Source organism: Podarcis pityusensis (genome assembly GCF_964106645.2).
Source record: "Podarcis pityusensis genome assembly, chromosome: 15".
Classification (NCBI taxonomy): Eukaryota; Metazoa; Chordata; class Lepidosauria; order Squamata; family Lacertidae; genus Podarcis; species Podarcis pityusensis.
Window position 1 is genome coordinate 31549477 of NC_138040.1, and position 23422 is coordinate 31572898.

General features: G+C 46.2%; 1 protein-coding gene across 2 annotated transcripts in view; it reads left to right on the forward strand.

Annotated features, from left to right (window-relative positions):
- KIRREL3 (kirre like nephrin family adhesion molecule 3) overlaps positions 1-23422 on the forward strand; it is a 737348-nt gene that overhangs the window by 650891 nt on the left and 63035 nt on the right. For both annotated transcript variants that reach the window (XM_080983902.1, XM_080983903.1), the window contains exons 9-11: positions 12354-12502; positions 13773-13900; positions 21691-21817. In XM_080983902.1, the coding sequence (XP_080840028.1) occupies positions 12354-12502; positions 13773-13900; positions 21691-21817 (404 nt within the window). The remainder of the gene's footprint in view (positions 1-12353; positions 12503-13772; positions 13901-21690; positions 21818-23422) is intronic.

Here is a 23422-nt window from a genome sequence, read left to right on the forward strand (position 1 = left end):
GAGACATTGGTGATATATGCAGTATAGGGTTGGGAAGAAAAGGGGGGAGGGAGAGAGGGGCTGGGGTGGTTAAGTCTGTGTTCTTTTACTTAGTGTATACATGGGTTTTTTGTGTCAGCATCACTTAGGTAGGTTCTCTTTCTATTCACTTGTTATGTTTCCTTGGTGATGAGAGATGTTGGGGTGGCCTAGGGTGTGGTTGATTGACTTTGGTTGACTGCAATGGGATTTGTTTGTGCATGTGTCATATTGAATCATACGCTGTCAGTGGGGTTTGTGTTGTTGTCTTGTTGGGCTGTGTATATGATGAAGGGGAGCCATACTGGAGTGAAGGCATCCTCTTCTATTTCTCGCCGTGTCAGTTTCAGTCTATTGGTTAGCTTTTCTAGAAAGGCTGTTTCTAAGGGGATATTTTTGATCCTTACATTTAGGTGTCCAGTGTCAATCTTGGAGCAGGCTAGACAAAGTGGATTACCAAGCGTGCTTCATCAAAATGCACAGTTCCTTATCATCACATAACACTGGCACCCGTAGGCCCCGTCACATTTCACCTCTTGCAAAGTGAGGGCTTTGCAATCGGATCACAAGCTAGCTGGAACGACCACAATGTTCTTTCCCATGCAGACTGGTAGCAGCCCTATTTGCTGATTGTGCTCCATGCCCAGGAAGGGAAGAGACACGGGGAGGCTAGTTATTGTGCCCCGTAAAAGACTCGCTTTTAACTTAATCACCCAAAATGGGACTTTCTGCACAATTAGGTGCTCAGTCCCCGAAGCATTCTGTAATCATGCTGATAGGAACTAATTAACTTTGGCTTTTCATTTCATGGATTCGAGCTTCTCATTTACTCTTCCCATTTGCGGGTTTAAGGCAAGGTGAAGAGCAGCAGGAGAGGCATTTTGCAAATGCCCTAGAAGAGACAAACAGAAGGACAGGGGGCAGGTGTTTGTTTTCTGCTTTAACCTGGGAAAACTCAACTGGGAGGTAAAGTCAGCGAAATGAGGGAGAGTTGGATGACCACTGGATTTTAGGCATCTACCCAGATCCATTTTAGAGAAGAATCATGAACACAGGAGCTGAGGGGGACCATTTTCAGCCTGAGGGCACATTTTCTTCTGGGCGACATTCCAAGAGCCACATGCCAGTGGTCAGCAGGGCCAGAGGCAAAAGTGGGAAGAATAAGAACGTTTCCACAGTGAGCTAGTTTCCACACAAACTCATACACACCACTCTGTCCTCAGTCTAGGTGAGCAAGAGGTACTATCAGAGCTCAAGGGCACATTCCAGCCAGCAATAAACCCCAAGCAGGGCTGGTGATGGATGTGGCTGGGGAGAATCCCAAGGGCCAGATAGAAAGCCTGGGAGGGCCACATTTCTCTCTCTCTCCCCCCCCCCCCCCGGTTTACAGTGGTACCTCGGGTTACATACGCTTCAGGTTACAGACTCCGCTAACCCACAAATAGTACCTCGGGTTAAGAACTTTGCTTCAGGATGAGAACAGAAATTGTGCTCCGGCGGCACGGCAGCAGCGGGAGGCCCCATTAGCTAAAGTGGTGCTTCAGGTTAAGATCAGTTTCAGGTTAAGAACGGACCTCCGGAACAAATTAAGTACATAACCCGAGGTACCACTGTATTTATTTTTAATTGAGTGGGTTCTTGTTGATGCTGTTGCCGTTGTTTAAAAAACCTTGGCAATGCCTCACCTCTCAGGGAAGTGGGGAATGTGTAGTATTCCAAACTTAGGTAGACACTCCGGTTTACAGCAAGGACGAGGAGAGCGGCATTCAAAGCACAAAAAAGTGCTTCTCTCATGAGCTTGTTGAATGCAAGGCCAAAAATAAAAGCAAAGTCACTGGATTAATTATTAAAGGAAGAAGTGGGGGTGGGGGGAGGCGGAGAGGGAGCTGATTTACTTCTATGCACACCCCAATCACCCAGCGGGGGGGAGAAGCTGAAATGGCTAGTCAGCATCTGTTGGAGGCGTGAAGATAAATGAGTGAAGAAAGGAGATAAATGCATACAAATTGAGCTCACATCTGTACCGTTAATATATCTCTTTTGAAAAGCTCGTGTCATCAGTTGGAGTGCAGAGCCCTGCTGTTCAACCCACTCCCCAGCCCCCCACCCTTCGGATTTGGACTTTTAACCACAGGATCGACAACAGTCCGGATCTATCCGCTCTCGCTTCCCTTCCCCATTGGCAGCTCAGGTCTTCCGCAAGCCCTTTTCACATGGTCAGAGACACAGGCTGAAGCTGTGCAGGTGGAGAACCAGGATCACACCCCACTGTTCCTGCTCCTGACCTGCAGTGAGGGCTAATCCATTGGGACAAATTGGGCACTGCCCCACCAACTTCAGTTTACTCTATCAGCCCCCATCACCCAGCCTCTTTGCACACAACCAAGTCCAGAGGATACCACTGCCCACCAGCTTCCTTTAGTGTTGCCCTAGTAAAACTGAGCAGAGAGGAAGATGGGGACCAAGCTAGGATTAGGTGGCTATTGCTGTCAATGGCTCTGTCTCCCTGCCTCTCGCCCCACCAGTCCTAATGGGCACCAACCACCACTGCTAACCTGCATGCATTCTTGGGCTCTGTGTGCACTGAATAATGGCTATGTTCTACCTCTACTGTCAGAGACAGTATACTTTTGCATGTCAGTTGCTGGGAATCACAAGGGTGAGGTGTGCTGTTGCAGTCGGCTTCTGCTTGCAGGCTTCCCATCAGCATCAGATAGGGCTACAGCTTAGGAAGTAACAAGTTAAAAAGTGCAAGTTCTGTTTTTTCTTTGGTGGGTGGACACTCCACTTTCTACATCTGCTCATTGGGAGAATTCTCCATTTATTCCCATTCTGCCTCTCTTGTTCCACCACTGCTAAGCTTACTCCAGAGTTTTGATGCAGCACTGTCAGAGGCTTTTTGAAAGTCTTAGGTACACAATGTCATATGAATCACCTCCATCTATATGCTTGTTGCTGAGAAAGGGACTTACCCTTGCAAAAGCCATTCTGGCTCTGCTTCAGCAAGACTTGTTCTTCTGCATGCTTTTGGATAGTCTCTCTACTTATGGTCAGAAACACTGTTGAGAGAGGGCATTTGCACAAGCCAAGTATATGTGCATACAGATCACAGGCCTCAGACTCTAGCCTTTTTGAAAAAGTGGGGGGAGGGGTGGCTGTGCAGTTCCAGGAGCAGGGGACAGCAATGCACCATTTTGTTATCGCTGTTTACTTTCCTGCCACAGCAGTACCTATTTATCTACTTGCACTGGCATGCTTTCAAACTGCTAGGTTGGCAGAAGCTGGGTCAGAGCAATGGGAGCTCAACCCATTGTGTGAATTCGAACAGCTGATCTTCCGATTGGCAAGCCCAAGAGGCTCAGTGGTCTAGACCACAGTGCCAACCATGCTGTGTAAATGTTACGGTGCTCTGTTGCGCCAGAAGCGGTTTAGTCATGCTGGCCACATGACCCAGAAAGCTGTCTGTGGACAAACGCAAGCTCCCTCGGCCTGAAAGCAAGATGATTGTAGGAATTGGGTGCATCATGCATCTAGAAGTGGGCGTGGTTGGAGTTAAGAGTTAGAATGGCAGCATTAGACCAGAGCAGTGGATCATAATTACATCCAAGTGCCAAAAACCCAAGTCTAAACTGAATTCAGTTAAGGGAAGATCTGAGTTAGGGGAAGGCTCAGTAGCAGGGGTGGCTAATTCAAATTCAAATTCAAATTTTATTAAACGGTCACAGACCAGGTTAACTCGTACAGCTAGTCAGCGAAGCATAACACCGGAAAAAACAAAGGACAATTAGGGGGGGGTGGCTAATTGTTGTCCTTTGGATACTGCTGGGCTACAGTTCCACCAACCCTGGCTAGGTCATGCTGGATAGGGTTTATGACTACTGGAGTCCAGCAACATCTGGTGGGCCAGAGGTCCCCATCCCTGGTCTACTAAGCACCATCAGTTGAGCCTCGCTTTCTGATATAAACATGAAGATTTCTCTGTTGTCTCTCTCTTCTATTCCTCTGTCCCTTCAATTATTATTCATAATGGAGAAAGCTACAGGGCCCTCCAGGTCAAACTACTTGTCCATCTGGCCCAGTATTGTCTACTTCCAACTCTGGGGAACTGGTGGCCTTCAGCTCCCTTCACCCTTGATCATTATTCAGGCTGGCTGGAACTGATGGGAGCTGGAGTCTTAACAATGTCTAGCAACTTCTGAAGGCCCACAGATTCCCCACCCCTGCTCTGATCTGACTGACAGCACTTATCCATGATCTTAGGCAGAGGTCTTTCACAGCACATTTTCTCTGATTGCCCTAACCAGAGATACCATGGATTGGATCAGGAATCCCTTGCCTACAAGGCATGTGCCTTACTACCCTGCTAGCCTAGGGACACATGGCTCTCCAGGCCTTTCTGGCTGGCCCTCAGAACTCACCCCAGACCATGTTCATCACCCCAGCAGTTCTTGCCTAGCTAGAATGTGTCCTTGAACTCTGGCAAGGTCTCTTGCTTGCCTAGATGGCGGATGCAGAGTGGTGTGCAATCAGTCCCGCCGGCATATCTTCTGTTAGACGGGGTTGCAGTGTTGCCATGTTGCATGGCTTCTGCGGGACTGCGAAAGCCCTTGCCTTGCTAGCAGATTCAACTCCACTTTCCCAGCAATGGCGACGGAGTTTCCTTTCATTCTTTTGCTGCGTTTCCATCCCTGCTCTCCTGCTCCGCTTCGGGGTGAGGCATTCATTCTTTTTAAAAAAGACGCAAACACAAAGGAAAGTTACAAACAAACGAATAAATAAGCTGTCGACATTTGAAACTGACCCCTTTCCGCTCACAGGTTAATATTATTATTCCTATTTATAGCGCTCACATTTGTAGTGCTTAGGGCTTCGTAATGTCACCTCAAAGTGAAGCTGCATTCCGCTGATTTTTATCTGGAACAAATGACATCAAACTAGAGACTGAAAGGGAAGCGTATTTTAAAAACTAATTGATGGAAATTTATTTCAGAGTTAGTACTCAAACAACTGGGGCGGGGTGTGTGTGGAGTGTGTTGAGAATTGCTGCTAGTTCTTTCCTTTCCCTTCTTTCCCTTGCGTGGTGAGTGCCCCCCCCCCCGGTGGAAATAAAGAAACATGACACAATTATTTAAGGTTAATGGGCTAAATATGGTCACAACTTTATTGGTTACAGGTGATGAGCGGTATTGGCTTAGGCATTGGTCCTAATGGACTATCCTGCTTCAGCCTGTCTGCTTGAAGTCCGGGAAGGGTTAACCACCAGTAGGGGGAGTCCTGCTGATGCACATCAACTAGGAACTCCCCTGGGGTCACCGCTCGGGAGCGTGCCTTAGGCCCTCACCTCCATAGGCTTCAGACAGGGCCACGCCCCCCGGAATCCTTTATCGGACTACCCTTCAATATGCAGGGCAGGTGATGGCGCTTCCTCCCCTCTTCCATCTACAATACAATACCAATACGCCCACAACCCCACCTCCTCTGCAGGGCGGAAGTGGCTTTTCCTCCCCTCCCCTCTCCTCTTCCCACCACCTGCAGCTCACTTCATTCAGTAGACTCACCCAACACTGAGCCACTAGGCTTAGGTTGGTGGCCCTCCCAGCTTGGTGCCCGAGATAAATGCCAAGCTCGGCAAACCCTAAAGCTGGCCCCACACCCAGAGGCGGAGCTTGCTGCTCCAGCACCCAGAGCAGCGCACATGCTGTGCACCCGGGGGCGGGGCTATCCATCTGCGGGGGGCGGGGCTAGCATCCCAAGGGGGTTCAGCCCATGGTGAGCATCCCGGGGGTCGGCACAGGGATGTCATCCCCCTCAGAGATGACCCCTGGGACGAACCACACCCACCACACACCCCTTCCTCCGCCAGTGCCCACACGCTGATTCGAACATGGAATCCACACTTCATATGATAATTATGTATAGTACCGTTACACTCTTGTCTTCACCCATGTAACAGAGGAATGACAGGTGTGTATGTACTTAACTACCTCTGTACAATTTTTATTTACTTATTTGTATACTGCTTATATGCCCAAATGGCTTCTAAGCTAGGGTTGCCATAGTTCAAAAAGTGAAAATCCAGCCAGAAACGTTGTTGCGCTTCTTCTTCCCCAAAATTGTTGGGCTATTTCTGAGGGAAATAGGCAAAAATGACACTGCCGACATGGACAATAACAACACCATCAGGGCATTGAAATATCCTTAATTAAATATATAATAAAACAAGCTGGAAGAAAGAAAGAAAGAAAGAAAGAAAGAAAGAAAGAAAGAAAGAAAGAAAAGAAAGAAACATGACAATCAAAACGGGGGGGGGGGGGGTTAACCAGTTGAAACAATGCGATCAGAAGTTGAGCCTGGGTGCCTTTGTTGGACCACTCACATGTTAAAGGAACAACCATGTATCATTCACCCTTACTGTGTTTGCTGCAGCTAACATCAGTATGCCATAGTTGATACATCAAGCGTCATAGGAGCCAACTCCTAGTGGTCGCGATTGGCATTCCCATTCAAAAGGTGTGTGTGCGTGCACTGTGGGGCAGGGCTTACCTGAGCCCCCACAATATTTTATTCAAGTTGGCACCCCTATAAAGCGTGAAACTAGTCTCAAACACAGTGCTTTTCCTTCCACCACCAGTTGGGACTTCTCCATGGTGGCCCCCTGATTATGGAGTGCCCTCCCCCTGAATGTATGATGTTTCAACTCCAGGTTAAAACCTCCCTGTTTCCCTGGGCATTTCTGGAATGATAGCCCACTGCTATAATTGGTGCATTTGGGAGTTTAATTTTATATTAATTTTATATTTTTAACTGCTGTCACTTTGTTATGATGATTGTTTTTATTGTTTTAAAAAATATTTAAGTGGTTTAAACCTGCCCTGGGATCAATCGATGAAGTCAGGTTTAAAATGTCCTTAATAAATAAACATTGCTTTTAGCAACAGTAAGTTGGTTTAATGTGTTCCAGTTCCATTGCTCAAAGCTTAGCTACACTGATGGGTTTGCAGGGTGCAAAGAGTCAGGAAAGGAGGTGCCTCTCCCCTCTCTCTTCATGTGGTAACATCTTTATGTAACAGGAAGAAACTATTTGTGATGCACTATCCTGCCTTGTGCTAGATATTTGCATTTCTGATACTGCCTCTATGTGTGTGTTTCAGTGCTCCATCAGCGCTGCCTCTTAATGCATGCTGCTTTGGGTATCAGGCCTAATTGAACCATGTCGTCGTCTTCCATAAGACAAAAGTTACTGAGTGATGAGTGGATTGAATTTCAGCCAGCAGATACTTATGAAGTTAGATTGGCAGTTGATTTTTATATGACTGATAGTTTACTTTGTACTAAATTTAAAATCTTACGACACCCATATTGTCGAAATGAATTATTCATTGATGTATCGTACATTAATCTGGTGTTGTAATGATGTATTGGTAATGTGGTGTTCCTTTTGTGTTGTGAGCTACTTTAGGCACATTATATAGAAAAGTGGCATCCATATTATTATTATTATTATTATTATTATTATTATTGATTGCAGATGCCACCATGCTTTTTAGGTTTCCGCCCCGCACCCACCTGCCCCCCAGATCATCTTAATCTAATCTCTCGTACACTGTCAGTTCCTCCATCTATCCATCTCTGACATCCCCAGTGTGGCAGGATGCCAGATGGTGCCCCATTAGGTCACATTTGCTTATTGTTTGGTAAACAGCAGTTTAATTTAAGTGCTGAGTTGACAGCTTGTCCTCAAAAGACAATTTTCACATTGCAATGTTTCAAATGCCAGCTTGGCTTTCTAGTATAATGTTATTTCAACTGCCTTAAAGGGATAAAGTTCCCTTTGATTAAAAAAAGGAGGAGGGGGGAGCCCAGGGGAACTGAACTGTGTGTTTTGATGTTGACAGACCTGAGTGCATGAACTGGCAAACCTTGGACTGGATTTTCCCAGGCGCTTTGGGGCTGGCTACGGGTCTTCTTGCTTTTATGAGCCTGGAAGCTCAGCCTGTCCAATAATCATCATGACTGGCAGAATTCTCCCCTGTTTGTTCTGCGCTTAGCAGTGATTTAGAGGATGTGTGTGTCGGTATCAGCCAGGTTTGCAACCAGGAGCTGCTGGAATCCATTGTACGGGTGTTGTGAGCATTTAAGCACCAGGTGCTCATATTAGCGAAAGCCCTTGATAGAATGTATGAGGGCAGGATCCAGGTAAGCATGGCTAGGCTCATTTCTACCCTGCAGTTTGTCCCTGTTGCAAGCATCATGATTAAGCGAGCACTGCTTTCTGCTATAAATGTGCATATTCACATGCTGAATCTCTATTCTGGCCTCTGGCCCTTTATTTGTAATTTATACAGAACACAGCCTGGCTTCAGCTGCCTTATACTCTGGTAGCCTCCAGGTTAGACTACTGTAATGTGCTATATATGGGGCTGCCTTTGGAGACAGTTCAGAAATGGCAGCTAGCTCAGAAGACAGCAGTTATGTTGATTGTTCACGGGAACAAGAAAGCATGAACACGTACCACTGCTTTGTTTCCAGGCCCAATTCATGAAGTGCAGCTGTGAAGGAAGGTTCTTGAATTCAAGCCCCAGATGCAAAGATTGCTGCAGAAATGAGGGTTAGTTCAGTGCCAAATGCACACCCAGTTTTGGGCTGGTGTTGGCTCCATTCAGGAGCTCCTGAGTTGAACCCATCCCAGTGGGACTTTCTATTGGCACCAAATTTAAAAGGCACTGACTTGCAGTAGAACAATCACAAGTGCATTCTAAGACTCTCTGCAGCCTGTCATATGACAACAGATGTGGGGAAGAGGGGCATGGCTGGAGGAAAATGGCCTCCTGGGTGAAATTAAGAACCAACGGGAGTCCTAATTTGGCCCCTAGGTCAGTGTTTCCCCATCGCTGACATAGAGAGACATGCTACCCCATGTCTTAACTTTGACACTGAGGACCCATCTGCACTGTGCATTTAAAGCAGCATTGTATCACTTGAAACAGTCATGGCTTCCCCCGAAGAAACCTGGGAAATGTAGTTTCTTAAGGGTGCTGAGAGTTGTTAGGAGATTCCTATTCTCCTCACAGAGCTACCATTCGAAGAGTTCTCCAGGAAGAGGGATTGATTCTCTGGGAAGAAAGAATGCTTAAGAACTGTAGCTCTTACCCTAACCCTAACCATTCTCAGCACCCTTAACAAACTACAGTTCCCAGGATTCTTTGAGGGAAGCCGTGTCTATTTAAAGTAGCATGATACAGGTTTAAATGCATGGTGCAGTTACAGCCTGAGGCACATACCTGCTAGGAAGGTGAGTGGGTGTGTTTTTCTGCCAACTTATGGTGAGAGTTACATCATGGTGTCTGTCTGACTTATTTTGTACAAATTTCTTGTTGCAATAACATATGTCTGCAAGTTGGTTCCAGAAAATGAAACATCTGTGCACATGGAGAGAAGTGAACATGTGTATGTTGTGTGTATGACTTTGTTCTCCAAGTACCCAAGCAGAGGTTTTTTCCCCTAGGAATGGATGAACCAACCTATTTCTATCTGGGGTCAATTTCACAATTGTAGGTCTGTTCCATGCTTTCTTTTGTGGATTGTTTATAAAAATGCACAGCCAACCCCCCCCCCCAAAAAAAAATCACGTTTAAATTGTTCACACTTTCCCCCAAATCACACAGTTTATACAAAATGCAATTGTCCCATAAAATATCCATTTGGGGACACATTTTTAACAGGAGTTGTTTTGCAAAATCAGGAAAGATGCATAATCCAATGGGTAGCTGCTTCCTGACCCCTGCATAAGCCTGGGACCAACAAATTAGGTCGCTCTGTTTTACAATGTGGACCAAATGAATTTCTCCTCTATTCCACATCTCCCACAGCCTTACACGCTGAGATCTTTTTATCACAAAAGGCTGAGGATTGGGTCTTTTGCTCTCTGTATGTAAATCATATGTGCTACCCCTGAGCTGAGGTCTCACCCAGTTTATTTTAGGAACTGCTCTTTTTAAATGTGAAAACCCTGCAATTCGGCCCCCTTCCCCATTCACACACTTTTTGGATAACAAATAACAGTTGGTGGCTTTCTGCTACATTGCCAGAAACAACAGGTTATATAAGTAGGTCAAGAAAGAGTCAATTATAAGAGAACTTGTTCAGTTAGCAGAGATGGATGAACATCCTAGGATGACTTAGTTGGAATCTGCATTACAGATGGTCTCAACCCCAGGAGATAGTTTAGCAAAATCTTCTACCGCTGATATATTCCAATTCCACATTGTCTGCAGATTCAGCCATCTGTGGCTGAGAAAAAGGTGTTTGTCGTGGTAAAATATCCCCAGCAGAAGAATCTGGGTGATGTTGACCACATGTGATCGGAATGCAAGTGGTTTAGAATAGCATGTATGTCCAAGGGTTGCCCTGGACTCTTGAGTACGCAAGACATACTTTTTTTTTTTAAGGTCTGTTCCATTAAGTTCAGTTCATTAATTTACATTATCTGTAGGTCAACCCTTTTAAAAAAAATACAATCCCTGCATAAGAACAATCGTTACACGTTACATGCATCACCTGGCCTACAGCACAAGCAATTGCAATTTCTTTCGACAACTTATTTCTTTGTTTCTTAGTCCTTTTTTCACTTTTGGTTTGGTTTGCTGCTACTTCTCAATGTGTGGGATGGTTTCCATGCTCACATGTTATCTCATTTCATTCTCAGAGCAACCCAATAATATGAGTTAAGCAGCAAGGGAAATGAGTGTCCCAAGGATACCCAGTGAGTTTCATGACTGATTGGAACCCAAGTCTGACTGTTGTAAGCCCAACACTTTGACCCAGTGCACCACACTGGCTCACAAACCCAGGAGGAGGGAACTCTAGGCCGGGGACCAACACGACCTTCCAAGTTTCTTTGTCTGCCTCTCTTTGTCTGACCTGGTCTCTCCAGGTCATGCCCCTCTCCCCAGACCACACCCTTATTGACCCTGCTTTGCACTCCAACCATTTTTGCCTAGCCGGAAAGTACCATTGAATTCTTGCTTGTCTGGATGGAGATGGTGGGGAGGGAGAGAGTAGCCTACTATACAAAGGCACCATTTGTTTCTCTACCCATTTTCCTCTGGTCCTGCCCACTACTGTCATGTGGCCCTCAGAATGTTGCCCTTAAGGGAATGTGGCTGAAAAAGGCTTGGCACCCCTGCACTGTCTATCCCTATCCAGACATTCTCTCTCAGGTGTTTTCCATCATGTGTGTTGGGAGAGGAAGGACACACTTGCTGACCTCTGTCGCCTCCATTGCATTCCTGATGATCCAGTATTTTAGAGGCTGGCTGCACCATTTAGAGCCCTGCACCAATCAGGGCTCTAAGTCACTTGAGGAGCCTCTACATGCAGTGCTGGCTTCCTGCTTCAGACATTTAGCCCCAATGCATGGAAGCTGGTGGGGCTGGGTTGCCAGGTGTAAGAGCAGCAAGCACCCCCCACACCAGGCATAGGCAAACTCGCCCTCCAGATGTTTTGGGACTACAATTCCCATCACTCCTGACCACTGGTCCTGTTAGCTAGGGATCATGGGAGTTGTAGTCCGCAAACATCTGGAGGGCCGAGTTTGCCTATGCCTGCCCCCCACTCTCCCCCAAGATGGGAAAACATGAGAGGGACCTCTTGGATGGGGCTACTGTTGTTCAACAATTGTGAGGAGTAGGAGGCAATCCCTAGATTATTTTTCATAGAGGGCCAATAAAGGTGCTCTTTGAGGGCTGCTCATAATGCCACTGCCATGAAGTGGCATGTTGAGTTTCCATGGCACGGTCAGCGAGTGCATAGTGCATCTGCTTTGTGAAAGCTAAGCAAGTCAAGGTCTGGATGGGAGGCTGTCATAGATTCCTGAATCTGCCATTTGGAAAAAGATGAAAGGTGGGGTGTGAATGTACTAAATAAAATAAAATAAAAAGGCCAAGCAATTTGCACACAGTGACTCACCATGCTGAACCAGCAGTTCTATGTTGACATAGGTTTAAACAAATCTGTGATTGACTGACTGACGGCTGATCCAGCACTTTTTATCCATCTCTCTGCAAGCCACCAGAAATGAACAGCATTTGGTGGCATGGAGAAATTTGCTGGAGGAGTTTCTGCACAATGGTGTTTCACACGGAGTGCAACATCACAACCTGTGCTTGTGTACCAGGCCTGGGGAGTGGCCTGAATTGGACTTTTATCCCTGTGTCCTTAACTTGGTTTTATTTTGACATTTCCTTCCCTGTATAGTCCTTGTACAATGAAACCTATTTTACGTGGCAATGCCTTTATAACACAGCCCTGCTCTTCTCCTTGTTGTCTTTCTGCAGGTGGGCCAAAAAGGGACACATTATAAAGGAAGCATCGGGGGACTCTTATGAGACCATTGTTGACCATACCTATTTTTTTGAGCCAATCTCTTGCGAGGTGACCAACGCTTTAGGCAGCACGAACATCAGCAGGACAGTCGATGTCTACTGTAAGTACAGCTCAGCTGCTGAACCATCAGGAGTTTATGTGATAGGGCTAATCCTTTGTAATTTGAGAGTTGCCTTGTGGATGATAACGGTGCAGTTTCTTAAGGGAATGAGATGGACAATCGATTCATCAGTGGTGAAAAAGGAAGCCGGAGAAAGGACCTAAATAATAATGGTCCAGCTGTTGTTTTGGTTAACCTTCACCTGGAAAACCAGGCACACATCAGCCTTTTGTGCTAAAGGTGGAGAAGTTTTGTCCTGCGCAGTAGCAAGTCACCATGAAGTGCTCTGAATGGGACACATCCAACCCTCTACATCAGGGGTGGGGACTCTTTTTGGCTCAATGCACCAGATCCTCATTGGTCCCCACCCCTGCAGTCTAGCTTCGATAGGTAGATGGGACAACCTACCTGTCAATCATCTGACATCAGGTTGTCCTGCCTACTTGTCAAAGTCCTTGGCACTGCACATCCCAAGCTCACGGCAGCTGACTGGTTGCCAGGTGCTTGGGCGCCACAGTGCAAGGCCTTTGGGGTCGGCCCTATGCTTGTCAGTGCTGAGCAAGGGACTGCAAAGCTTCTTCCCCATGAGGAAGCCAATCTAGCCTCATCTCTACTTTCCCCACATCGCATATCCTGTCGGGTGTGGGGCAGGGGAAATGACCTTGCTGAGCCAAATGGGGCCCATAGGCCAAAGGTTTTCTTCCCCTGCCCTCTGCTTTGATCCAATTTTGTCTGCTATGCCTACCCAGTGCCCAGTGTGTTGAGCCAGGGTGCACAGAACTAATGCAGCACTGGAGAGGCAGGCAGAATTGTAGCTTGACAGTGCCTTTGTACCACAGACCATGCCCAGCATGTACCACCTGCCCACGTGGCAGGTTGGCTGCTCCAAGCTAGACTGCCATGGCCATTCAGGCCAACAGCCTGGGACTCTTTCATAACTCCTAGGGACCCACAGTTCCAGAACTATGAAAGTGACGCTTTAGTCACCCTATCTGAATGATTATCTGTTTTTGTGAAGTTCATGTGTTCAAAGCTCCTTTGGAAGAGATGGAATAAATGTCTCTGGATTAGGCTTCAAGCCTCCATTTCTTCCTCTAGTCAAGAATCCAAAAGCCACAACAAGGGAGAGATCTAATTCATGCATTATGTCTCTCCTTGGGTGATTGCATGGTCCCTTATTGCCTTTTCCTTCCCTTACCTGCTATGAAGAATAATTTCATTGCTGTCCTATTCTGCAGAAACCTATTCTGTGACATATCTCTTACTATAGTTGGACCACGCATGATGACGGAACCACAGTCCCTTCTTGTTGATCTTGGATCGGACGCTGTATTTAACTGTGCTTGGATCGGAAACCCGTCGCTGACCATCGTCTGGATGAAGCGGGGCTCGGGTGTGGTAAGGATGCTTAAAATCAGCTCAACATTTGAGGGGAAGTTTGAGGGCTGAGTGCCAAGTACCCTCCGGACAGGTGTTTTGTGTTGTGTCGTTTTTGCTATTATATTCTACAACATGTTCTTGACAAAATGTTGTGATGGGTTTATATTGGGTCGTCCACACATCATTCTGCTTTATTTTTTTTTTTTTTTTTTTTTGCAATACTTCCCTAGTGCCACCACACGTGCACTATACATTTAAAGCAGTATAACACCAATTTATTATTATTATTATTATTATTAATAATAATAATAATAATAATAATAGAACTTATATGCCACCCTATGTCCAGAGGTTTCAGGGCGGTTCACATAAATTTAAGCAATCTTGGGCCCCCCCAAGTATCATGGGAACTGTAGTTCACTGAGGGAAATGAGAGTTGTAAAGGGACCCCATTCCCCTCACAGTGCTACAATTCTGAGTGGTTTAATAATCAGTCCCTCTTCACAGGGAACTCTGAGAATTGTAGCTCTAGGAGGGGAATAGGGGTCTCCTGGCGCTGTGGGTTAAACCACAGAGCCTAGGACTTGCCGATCAGAAGGTTGGCAGTTCGAATCCCCGCAACGGGGTGAGCTCCCGTTGCTCAGTCCCTGCTCCTGCCAACCTAGCAGTTCGAAAGCACGTCAAAGTGCAAGTAGATAAATAGGTACTACGCCGGCAGAAAGGTAAACGGTGTTCTGGTTCACCAGAAGCGGCTTAGTCATGCTGGCCACATGACCCGGCTCCCTCGGCCAATAAAGCGAGATGAGCGCGCAACCCCAGAGTCAGCCACGACTGGACCTAATGGTCAGGGGTCCCTTTACCTTTACCTTTTAACAACTCCCAGCACCCTTAATAAACTACACTTCCTAGGATTGCTGTCTGGAAAGGCTATGGCACAGCAAAAGTGGGACAGAAAAGTCCCCATAACATTTGTGGTAGGAAAGGTTACAGGATTTCAGCAGGAAGTTACAGGATATGCACTGACAGGAAATGGAGTCATATAAACACCCTGAAACTACTGGAGGTGCAAACAGCATTGAAAGCAAGATCAAGTTTGACCACCCTAATAGCATCAAGAGTGAAAATCATCATAAATGTAAATATTGTAAATATAAGGGATGCTTGGAGGGGGCGCTCTACTGAGTCAGACCATTAGTCCATCTAGCTCCATTCTGGCTACACTGGTTGGCAGTTACTGTCCAGGGCTTCAGGAAGGCGTCTCCTCCAGTCCTACCTGGAAATGTCAGGGATTGAACCTGGGACCTTCTGTATGAAAAGCAGGTGTTCTGCCACTGAGGCACAGCCTCTCCTCAATACTGGTTCTTGCAGGCGCAAATGGTGGCTTCAACTCACATGACATCATTCTCTTTCTGCCTTTATTGCCTCAAGTATTGTGGCAGGTGGGTGCTCTGTGCATGGTAGATATCATGCTCGTCTCACAAAGTGTAGCAGCTATGAACATGAATCATAATTTAAATCTGAGCTCGTCCCTAAGACTGGGTTAGCCTTTGATAATCTCCTGCCTCATCGCCAGCCCTTTCCCCCCTGCCCATCTACAAGGCAGGGATAAGAATAATGGGCTGCTCTTCACTGTAGTTGTAATGAACACCGAGGTAATGCATTGTTCCAAAGAGGTAATCTGCAGCAGGAAGTGAGGGGGGGTTGTTTTGTAGCACACTAAAGACTCAATAATAATAATAATAATGCCAGAAGACTGAGCAGTACAGGAGATAGTTGTGTACCATATCACTACATCCCATGTGAGGTTCTTTGAGTGGTTGTGGAAAGCCTGTGAAAGTAAATATTGAGTAGTAGCAAAGTCTAAGTCATGGAGTGGACTCTTGGATTTGTTCATTGGATTAATCCTTTGCTCTCAGCCTTGCTGCTCTTGCTTTCTGCTGGCGATTCCCACAGCAGCAGGAACAAATAACAGTGTTATTTGCAGTTCAGAAGGGACAACAAGCTGTTGCTGAGCTGGTAGATCAAACATGTGAACGATCTGTGGCCCACCTTGAAATATACAAAACTGGGCATGACTGCTGCATCCTGCAGTTAACTCAGAGCGTCATTATTGTAGCGTAAGGGGCGGGGGGGAACCAACCCTGTGAGGTGAGCTGGGATTCTGAGGAAACTTATGTTCTGTAGTCAATTCCACATTCTGTGCTTTCATGTGGTGTGTGATTCTATCCCAGTGTTCACAACCAGGGCTGGCCCACCCAGGAGGCAAACTAAAGCAGCCACCTTGGACAGCAGAATCCTGCAGGGCAGCACCCCCACAGGGACCCCACCCTGCTACCGGGTTCTCATGGCAGCATCTTCTGGCAAAATGTCATGAGATCTCACCAGAAACTGCCACCATAGAACCCCAGTCAACAAGGCTTTAGTGGCTGCAGAAGCAACAGTATCTCATTCCGCCCCAGTGAAATGGAATGGGCCACCCTGGATTTTATCCCAGTGTTGAGAACTGTGTAGTCACCTGCCCTTTCCATTCTGCTGCTGTGTGGTGGAGAGGCTCATTATCTCACTGCCTGGGCCTGGCAAATGTATGGGCGTGTTTGATCACTTTCAGACTTCCAGATAAGAGCAACAGGAGGCAGCAATTACACTGGACTGCCTGAGACGGTCAAGACGGTGTCTCTTCCATTCATTCCACATATAGAAGCTAATGGAGCGGTGTCCTCCACAGCATTAAGGGGCAGCAAGCTAGGTGAGGGAGCACACACAGCGGGCCATTTGGCAGAAACAGTACTGGCCTTCAACATCTCTCCACCATAACCTGCGCTCCAGCATCTGCCACCCAAGGTGCCTACCTCGCCATGCCTAATGGAAGGGCTGACCTTCCTCGGTTGCAAACTGCACTAGTGGCAGCAGGCAGTGGTAGCTGTCCAGAGATGGCAGTGAAAGTTCTCAGCACTTTCAAAGAAAAGAGGGAAAATTTTAGGCCAAGCAGAGGTCAAGGAGGCTGATTTATGTAACTGGACTAATAAAAAAAATGAAAGGTTCGTTTCCATGGCAGTCACAGCACTTTCCACATTTCTGCTGCTCAAAGGGGATCTTTGCAAAGTAACCCTAATAGAAGTTGAATTGATTCCCATTATGAGCAGCATCTGGGTTAACCAAAGGCCAAGGCAACCACTTTGCCTCTTTGTGACAGGTGGAACTTTGTAAACCATCTCCACGTTGAGCTCTTTTTGTGAACAGTCCTTGCTTACAGAGCACTGCACAGCTAAAGCTTAAGGACAAACAGCCTCCTGGCATCAACCCAGTCCTGGATCCAGTTTCCTAGGACTGTGCATGCCTATTCATCACCTAGGAGCTTCAGCATGCAGTGATGACTTTCATGTGTGGATGGTCCATCACAGATGCTGTATCACCAGTAGTCATTGGTGCTCATTGAGACTAGCATGGTGGAAGGCAGAGAGCCCAACAGTAGGTGGAGCCACTCCCTGATTAGTTGTAAGTAAGAAGACAGGTTGAGGTTGGTGGGGCAGTGCCTCGTTACGCTGAATTGACCATCCTCCACTGAATATTGCAGAGAAAGCATTCATCAATATCCCCTTATGCAGTGGTTTTCAGGAGTTAATTTACGCAATCTGGTGGCTAATCATCAAGCGTGGAGTAGAACTAAGTGTTGAGAAATCAAGAGTCTAGCATGCATGTATAAACCAACCCAGGTCATGCTAGAGATAAAACCCAGGACTTGGCTTTTCACATTCACTTATTAATATCCTATCTATACCTGTACCTCTGTTTCAGTGAAAGTGCTGTGAGTAACTAGAGCAGGTGAAAGTCACATTACACCTTAATGGAAGGAAGTCACATGTACTTCTTGGGGTTCAAGAGAGCTCAAAGTATGATACTACAAGGCCATCTACATCCTAAATATTAATGAGTGGGCAAACAGATCTTAAAGGAGCAGGTAACAAGAAACCTTCTATGTTTGTGTTTATTTTGACCCCATGATATAGTGTAACAAACACCTTGAACACAATATGCATGCACAAGAAGAAGTTCCTATGGAGTTTCAGGAATTCAGAACCCATGATTCAGGGTCTCCTCAAGCATACAAATCTGTCTGCCATAAGTGGTAAACAATATGAGCACATATAAAACCAATACAGATAATATTAAATAGTAGGCATTGGGGACTCATGAGGTTGAACTCAGCTTTGCAGGTTTTACAAAAAAACTAAAGCCCTTGTTTACAATGCCTGAGTTACCTTCAGATACATGGTTCATTCAGGCATATCCATTCTGCAGCCTTCATCTGGGTATGCAGGAATCCCCAAGTGGAATGTGGAGATAAATGCACTCCTGTGCTATGGGCAGCTTGATTTACAAATGGTTTGTGGGGCTGTGGACCATAAAATCAGACTTATTTTACAGGAACAAATGCATCAGGCCTCCAACAGAAGCCAGAACAGTTTGGTAGGGACAGTGAACGGAGTTCTTCATTTTGCATACTTTTGTTCCTTTCTTTCAGTTCCCCCAAGCCATTCATTTCTCATCCATTCCCTCCTCTTTACTAGGACCCTTGGGAGGAATTGTGCTGCATTCCTGTGTACATTTACCTGGAAGTAAGCTTCAGAATATAATAGATATCACTAGTAGTCACTCACCCCAGCTGTACTTCAATAACTTGACATGTGTTCTGCTGCTGCAGAAGGAAGGATAGAGCCCTTTTGAAACTAACAAGCCAGGAAGGACTCCCTGGCATTGGGCCTGTGATGTTGGGGCCACTCCGCAACTGACTTGAAGACTCACCTCTATGCTTAGCACCATGGACAGCACTTGATCTGGTCTGACAAGTGAGCTGGGTCTCCTAAGACTTCGTGTCTTAGGCATCTTTGATAGTGATTGAACAGAACCTTCCAAGTGTTGCTTAGCCTTTGAAGAACTGTTCTACTGTTGCTGTCCTTCAGATCACCTCCACAGCTTAGAATTCATGCCCTTTTCAATGTTAGAGCTAATGTCCCTTCCCTGTGCAAAAAAGTGCACTGAACATTTGTTTTCTTCTAATTTTATCATTTATCTTTTTTCTTTTCAGTATTCGTTGGGTAAAGGGAACCACCACCCCTCTTCATGACCCTTATCTCGTTTCTTTCTTTTGGGTTCTGAAACATCCTGCTCAGCATCTCCTTCTCAGCCTTGAGCAAATCAAGTTAGAAGTCTGTCTTTTCGGGTGTTGGGAGGTGTTACAAATGACTTGCCTTGGAAAGGCAGCTGTGCAGTCCTCATGGCCTTTCCTTTAGCTCCCTCTAGCTGACAAATGACTGCACTGTGCAACTCCAAGGACCACATAGCTCTAGACCAGATGACAGCCTACACAGAAATGATAAAAGGCGTTAGTGTTGATCCATTTCTGCCAGGGGAAGGCAGAACAACCATGCTGTTCTGAGAGAATAATCAGCTCACCTGAACACACTTGAGGAAATTATACGTCCATGCTTCAGTCCTGGCTCTGTTCTCCAAAGATAGCCCTGCTCCCCATTCTTTATCCTGAGCCTGCTCAATTCCTCCCAAGGCAGAGCATCCCAATTTCCTTCTCATGCTGCCTTGCTGCTCCCTGTAGTAGGCAGGGGCCCCTTAAAAAGCCTCTTCACTCTTCAATCTTATTCCCCATTCATCGGCTGAAGGCTTTTCTCTGAATTTTGCAATGCAGTTCTCTTTATGTGGCTTTTACCCTTAAAGAAGTTTGGAAAGCAGGGTGAAATTGAGGGGGTGGGATCTTTGGATCACTTTACAACTGTAAAGGGTCATAGCTGAGTGACAGAGCACATACTTAGCATGCATGCAAAAGGTTTCAGGTAGGTCTGGGAGTTACCGTACCTAAACAACCTCTCCACAGCCAGGTGTCAAATTACATTCTCCCCATCACTGACATGGATGTTCCTGAATCCCTGCTCCCTGCTTTGTTGGAAAGTGCAGTGGGACATTTGCAGAGCCCTAGATTTGTCACTTCTAAAAAGAACAAAAAACTAGACTCTTTCAGTTTCAATACTTTTGCAAACACGGTAGTTCCGATATGAGCAGCCTTTGCAATATCTCTGAGTACTGCTAAGGGCATTAAGTGGTTTGCTAAGCATCAGTGTAAATTCCCAGAATGAGCAGAGGAATTGGCTGCAAGATCAGACACTCGGCAATGCCAACAGCTAACGTGTGGGTTTGTGTTTACATAGCAAGCACATGTTGGAAAGGCAAAAGGAAGCAGGCCTGTCGGGACACCATCCAGACTCCTGCAGGGGAAGGTTTACAGATGCCTCTGCTTTGCCCTGTGCAGAAAGGTGAAGGGGCAGCATCACCCGATATGTAAATCCCAACACTGAAAGTTAATGTCTGCCCTCTGTAGCTGCCAATAGATCCTGACAGTTCTCGTATATGTGGAAAATTAGCCATCGAGCCTCAACTGTTTCTGCAGGCAATTAGAAAGAGTTGACTCTTAAAGGCCATATTTGTTTTAGACTCATCATATTTCTAAATACCACAGGAGCTTGGATTTTTCTGACTGGTTTGCATTAAAGTTCCCTGATTCAGCACTTAGGAAGCTTTAATAAAGCTGCTGATTGCACCGATGTGGGCAAGAGGGCCATGTTTCTGGCAGTGTGGATTGCAGAAGGGTCAAAGAGGCAGGGAGCCAGCAAATCTCAGAGTGTCCATCTCCCACATCAGTCTATCTGACTCAGGGCTGTTTTACATGTTGCATTTGAATGGTGTGGTTGTGGTCTCCAAAGCAATACCTGTTTGAGATATTTCACAGGAAACGTAATGTGAAAAACCACACTGCTGTAGAATCTTTTAGATGCATCCATGATGCTATTCACTAAATTCAGGGTGAAGTGACAGACAATAACGCAATAGGTGTGAGAACACAGCATGCCAGTTCTCCACCTTGAAGCCACAGGGAATGCAGTTTGCAGGGAACACAGGGAGAGGTGTTTCAGCCTTCCACCGCACCCCCCTGCAACTTACCCTTCCCAAGCTGGGTTTCCAAACCATGTTTCTTATGTAAAGTGGTGGGAAGGTGATTGGAGTGAGTTTCAGGGGAAAGCAGCAGGTGGGCTATGGATGCAGCACTCCCTGCTCACATACTGTATTCTCCCCAGAAAATGAATATATCCATCCACTTTGCAGCCACTTTCCAGGGTTCCCAGACCTGTATTTGCCACTAAATGTCCCAAAGACTTGCCAGATATAATCTATAGTTTAAACATTGAAACATATTGCCAGTGTTTGCTGTTCTCCTTCATATGCCCAAATCAATTTATTATCAGCTGTGGTTTGGTGTATTTCAAAGTTGAGATGAGCTTCTAAATGGAAAGGAACCTTTCAACTCCACTTGATTGAATATAACACTTATTGATCTACCTGTTGGGATGGGACCATGTTTTAGTGGTTGAGCAAAGCACACCCATGGATACAAAAGATCACAGGTTCAATTTCCAGGTAGGACTGTCTGAAACCCAGAAGAGGTGCTGTCATCATAGTAGACTCTGATGGGGCTTCCCGAACCTGGTCCAAGCTCCAGATGTTGGACTACAGCTCACATCATCCCTGACAATTGGCCATGGAACTGGTGGGAGTTAAGAGTCCAACAACATCCAGAGGTAACCAGGTTTTGGAAAAATGAACTAGATGGACCAATGTACAGTAAGGTAGCTTCATAGCTGTGGAGGTAACTTCACTGTCTCCTAGAATGTGTATTGAGAGAGAGGTGGACATTCTCACTTGACCACTGACACATGGAGCAAACTGAGTCTCTTCTTTTTCAGGTCCTGAGCAACGAGAACACACTAACGCTAAAGAACGTGCGCCAAGAGGATGCTGGGAAATACGTGTGCCGAGCCGTAGTTCCACGTGTGGGTGCAGGAGAACGGGAAGTATCTCTGACTGTCAATGGTACTTAACTTAAACTATATTTACACTTCTTGAACTTTAGCCATCAGTCTTCTCTCCCAATAACAGTTTACAGAAGTGCAGGTATTGGGCCAAAAAACTACAGTTTCCCTGGATTATCACCTTGTGATTTCATATTTCTTCCTTGTGCCACATTAGCCATTTGTAGATGCTGTAGCTAAGAAAGGTAAAGGTAAAAGATCCCTGGATGGTTAAGTCCAGTCAAAGGCGACTATGGGGTTGCAGTGCTCATCTCGCTTTCAGGCCGAGGAAGCCGGCGATTGTCCAAAGACAGCTTTCGGGTCATGCGGCCAGCATGACTAAACCACTTCTGGCACAATGACTCACCATGACGGAAACCAGAGCACACGGAAACGCCATTTACCTTCCCACCGCAGTGGTACCTATTTATCTATTTGTACTGGTGTGCTTTCGAACTGCTAGGTTGGCAGAAGATGGGACAGAGCAACGGGAGCTCACCACTGTCAAGCGGATTTGAACCACTGGCCAGCCTAGCAGTTCGAAAGCATGCCAACTCCTTCGTCCTGAAGCGAGATGGCCCAGTCACCTTTGACTGGACTTAACCGTCCAGGGGTCCTTTACCTAAGAAAGCTGTGATTGTCTCAGAAGCAAAACACTTCCCTTTATTTCTACCCCCCTCCCCAAGATGAATCCCCAAAGCAAAATGTTTTGCAGATATCTAAAATAGTGCCCTTTCAGATCAATAAGGAGGGTTCTGATATATCCCTGTGCATTTGTCTAACACCATTTTCGATGGGTTTAAAAATGGGAGGCTCAGGATATTTGCAGGGAAGAATCAGTAGGAAGGTTGGCTATATTCTACCTCCACAATGGCTATGTTGGAGACTGTATGCTGGAAAGCACAAGTGAGGAGAATGTTGTTCCATTCAAGTCCTTCATACAGGCTTCCCATAGGCATCTGATTGGCCACTGTGAGAGCAGGATGCTGTTCCAGCAGCACTCTTCTTAGGATTAAGTGTCGTTTCCTACTGTCGCTGAATCCCACCTATGATTGCACACTTCTCCAAGCCATTGTTCTTTCCCTGTTATCTCTGCCTTTCTCAAGATAATTGCCTTAAAGTGCTGGAGTAGAGATGTAGAGGAAGGATACTTCCAACCATGCATTTATATGCATAACTGCTTTGGAAGGCAACCTTCCCAGGGCCACATGCCCATGGTGGGTAGGGCCAGTGGCAAAAGTGGGTGGAGCCATGAATATTAATATTCCCTCTGCAGAGTAGGCTGGTGCCTACACATCTGAGTTCAAATCCTCTATGCTCTTGGCCACAAGATGTGGTGATTATGGTCCTACGGGGAGACTCCATTCTCAAAGTCATGACATCTTCCCAGGTTTTCTAGGCCAGGCACCATAACAATGTTAAACAACTTTAAAACTGACTTCATTGTTGGGTGTAGGCACAGTACCTGCTCCCCTTTCTGGAGTGCTGCAAAGCCGAGTCTAGAATCCATGTCTTTTGGTTCTCTGTCTAGTCTCCCCGACTTTGAGCCAGACAGTCAGAAAGAAAGAGTAAAGCTCTTCCCCAGAGCATACGAAGAACGGAAGAATAAAAGCGGGGGAATCTATGC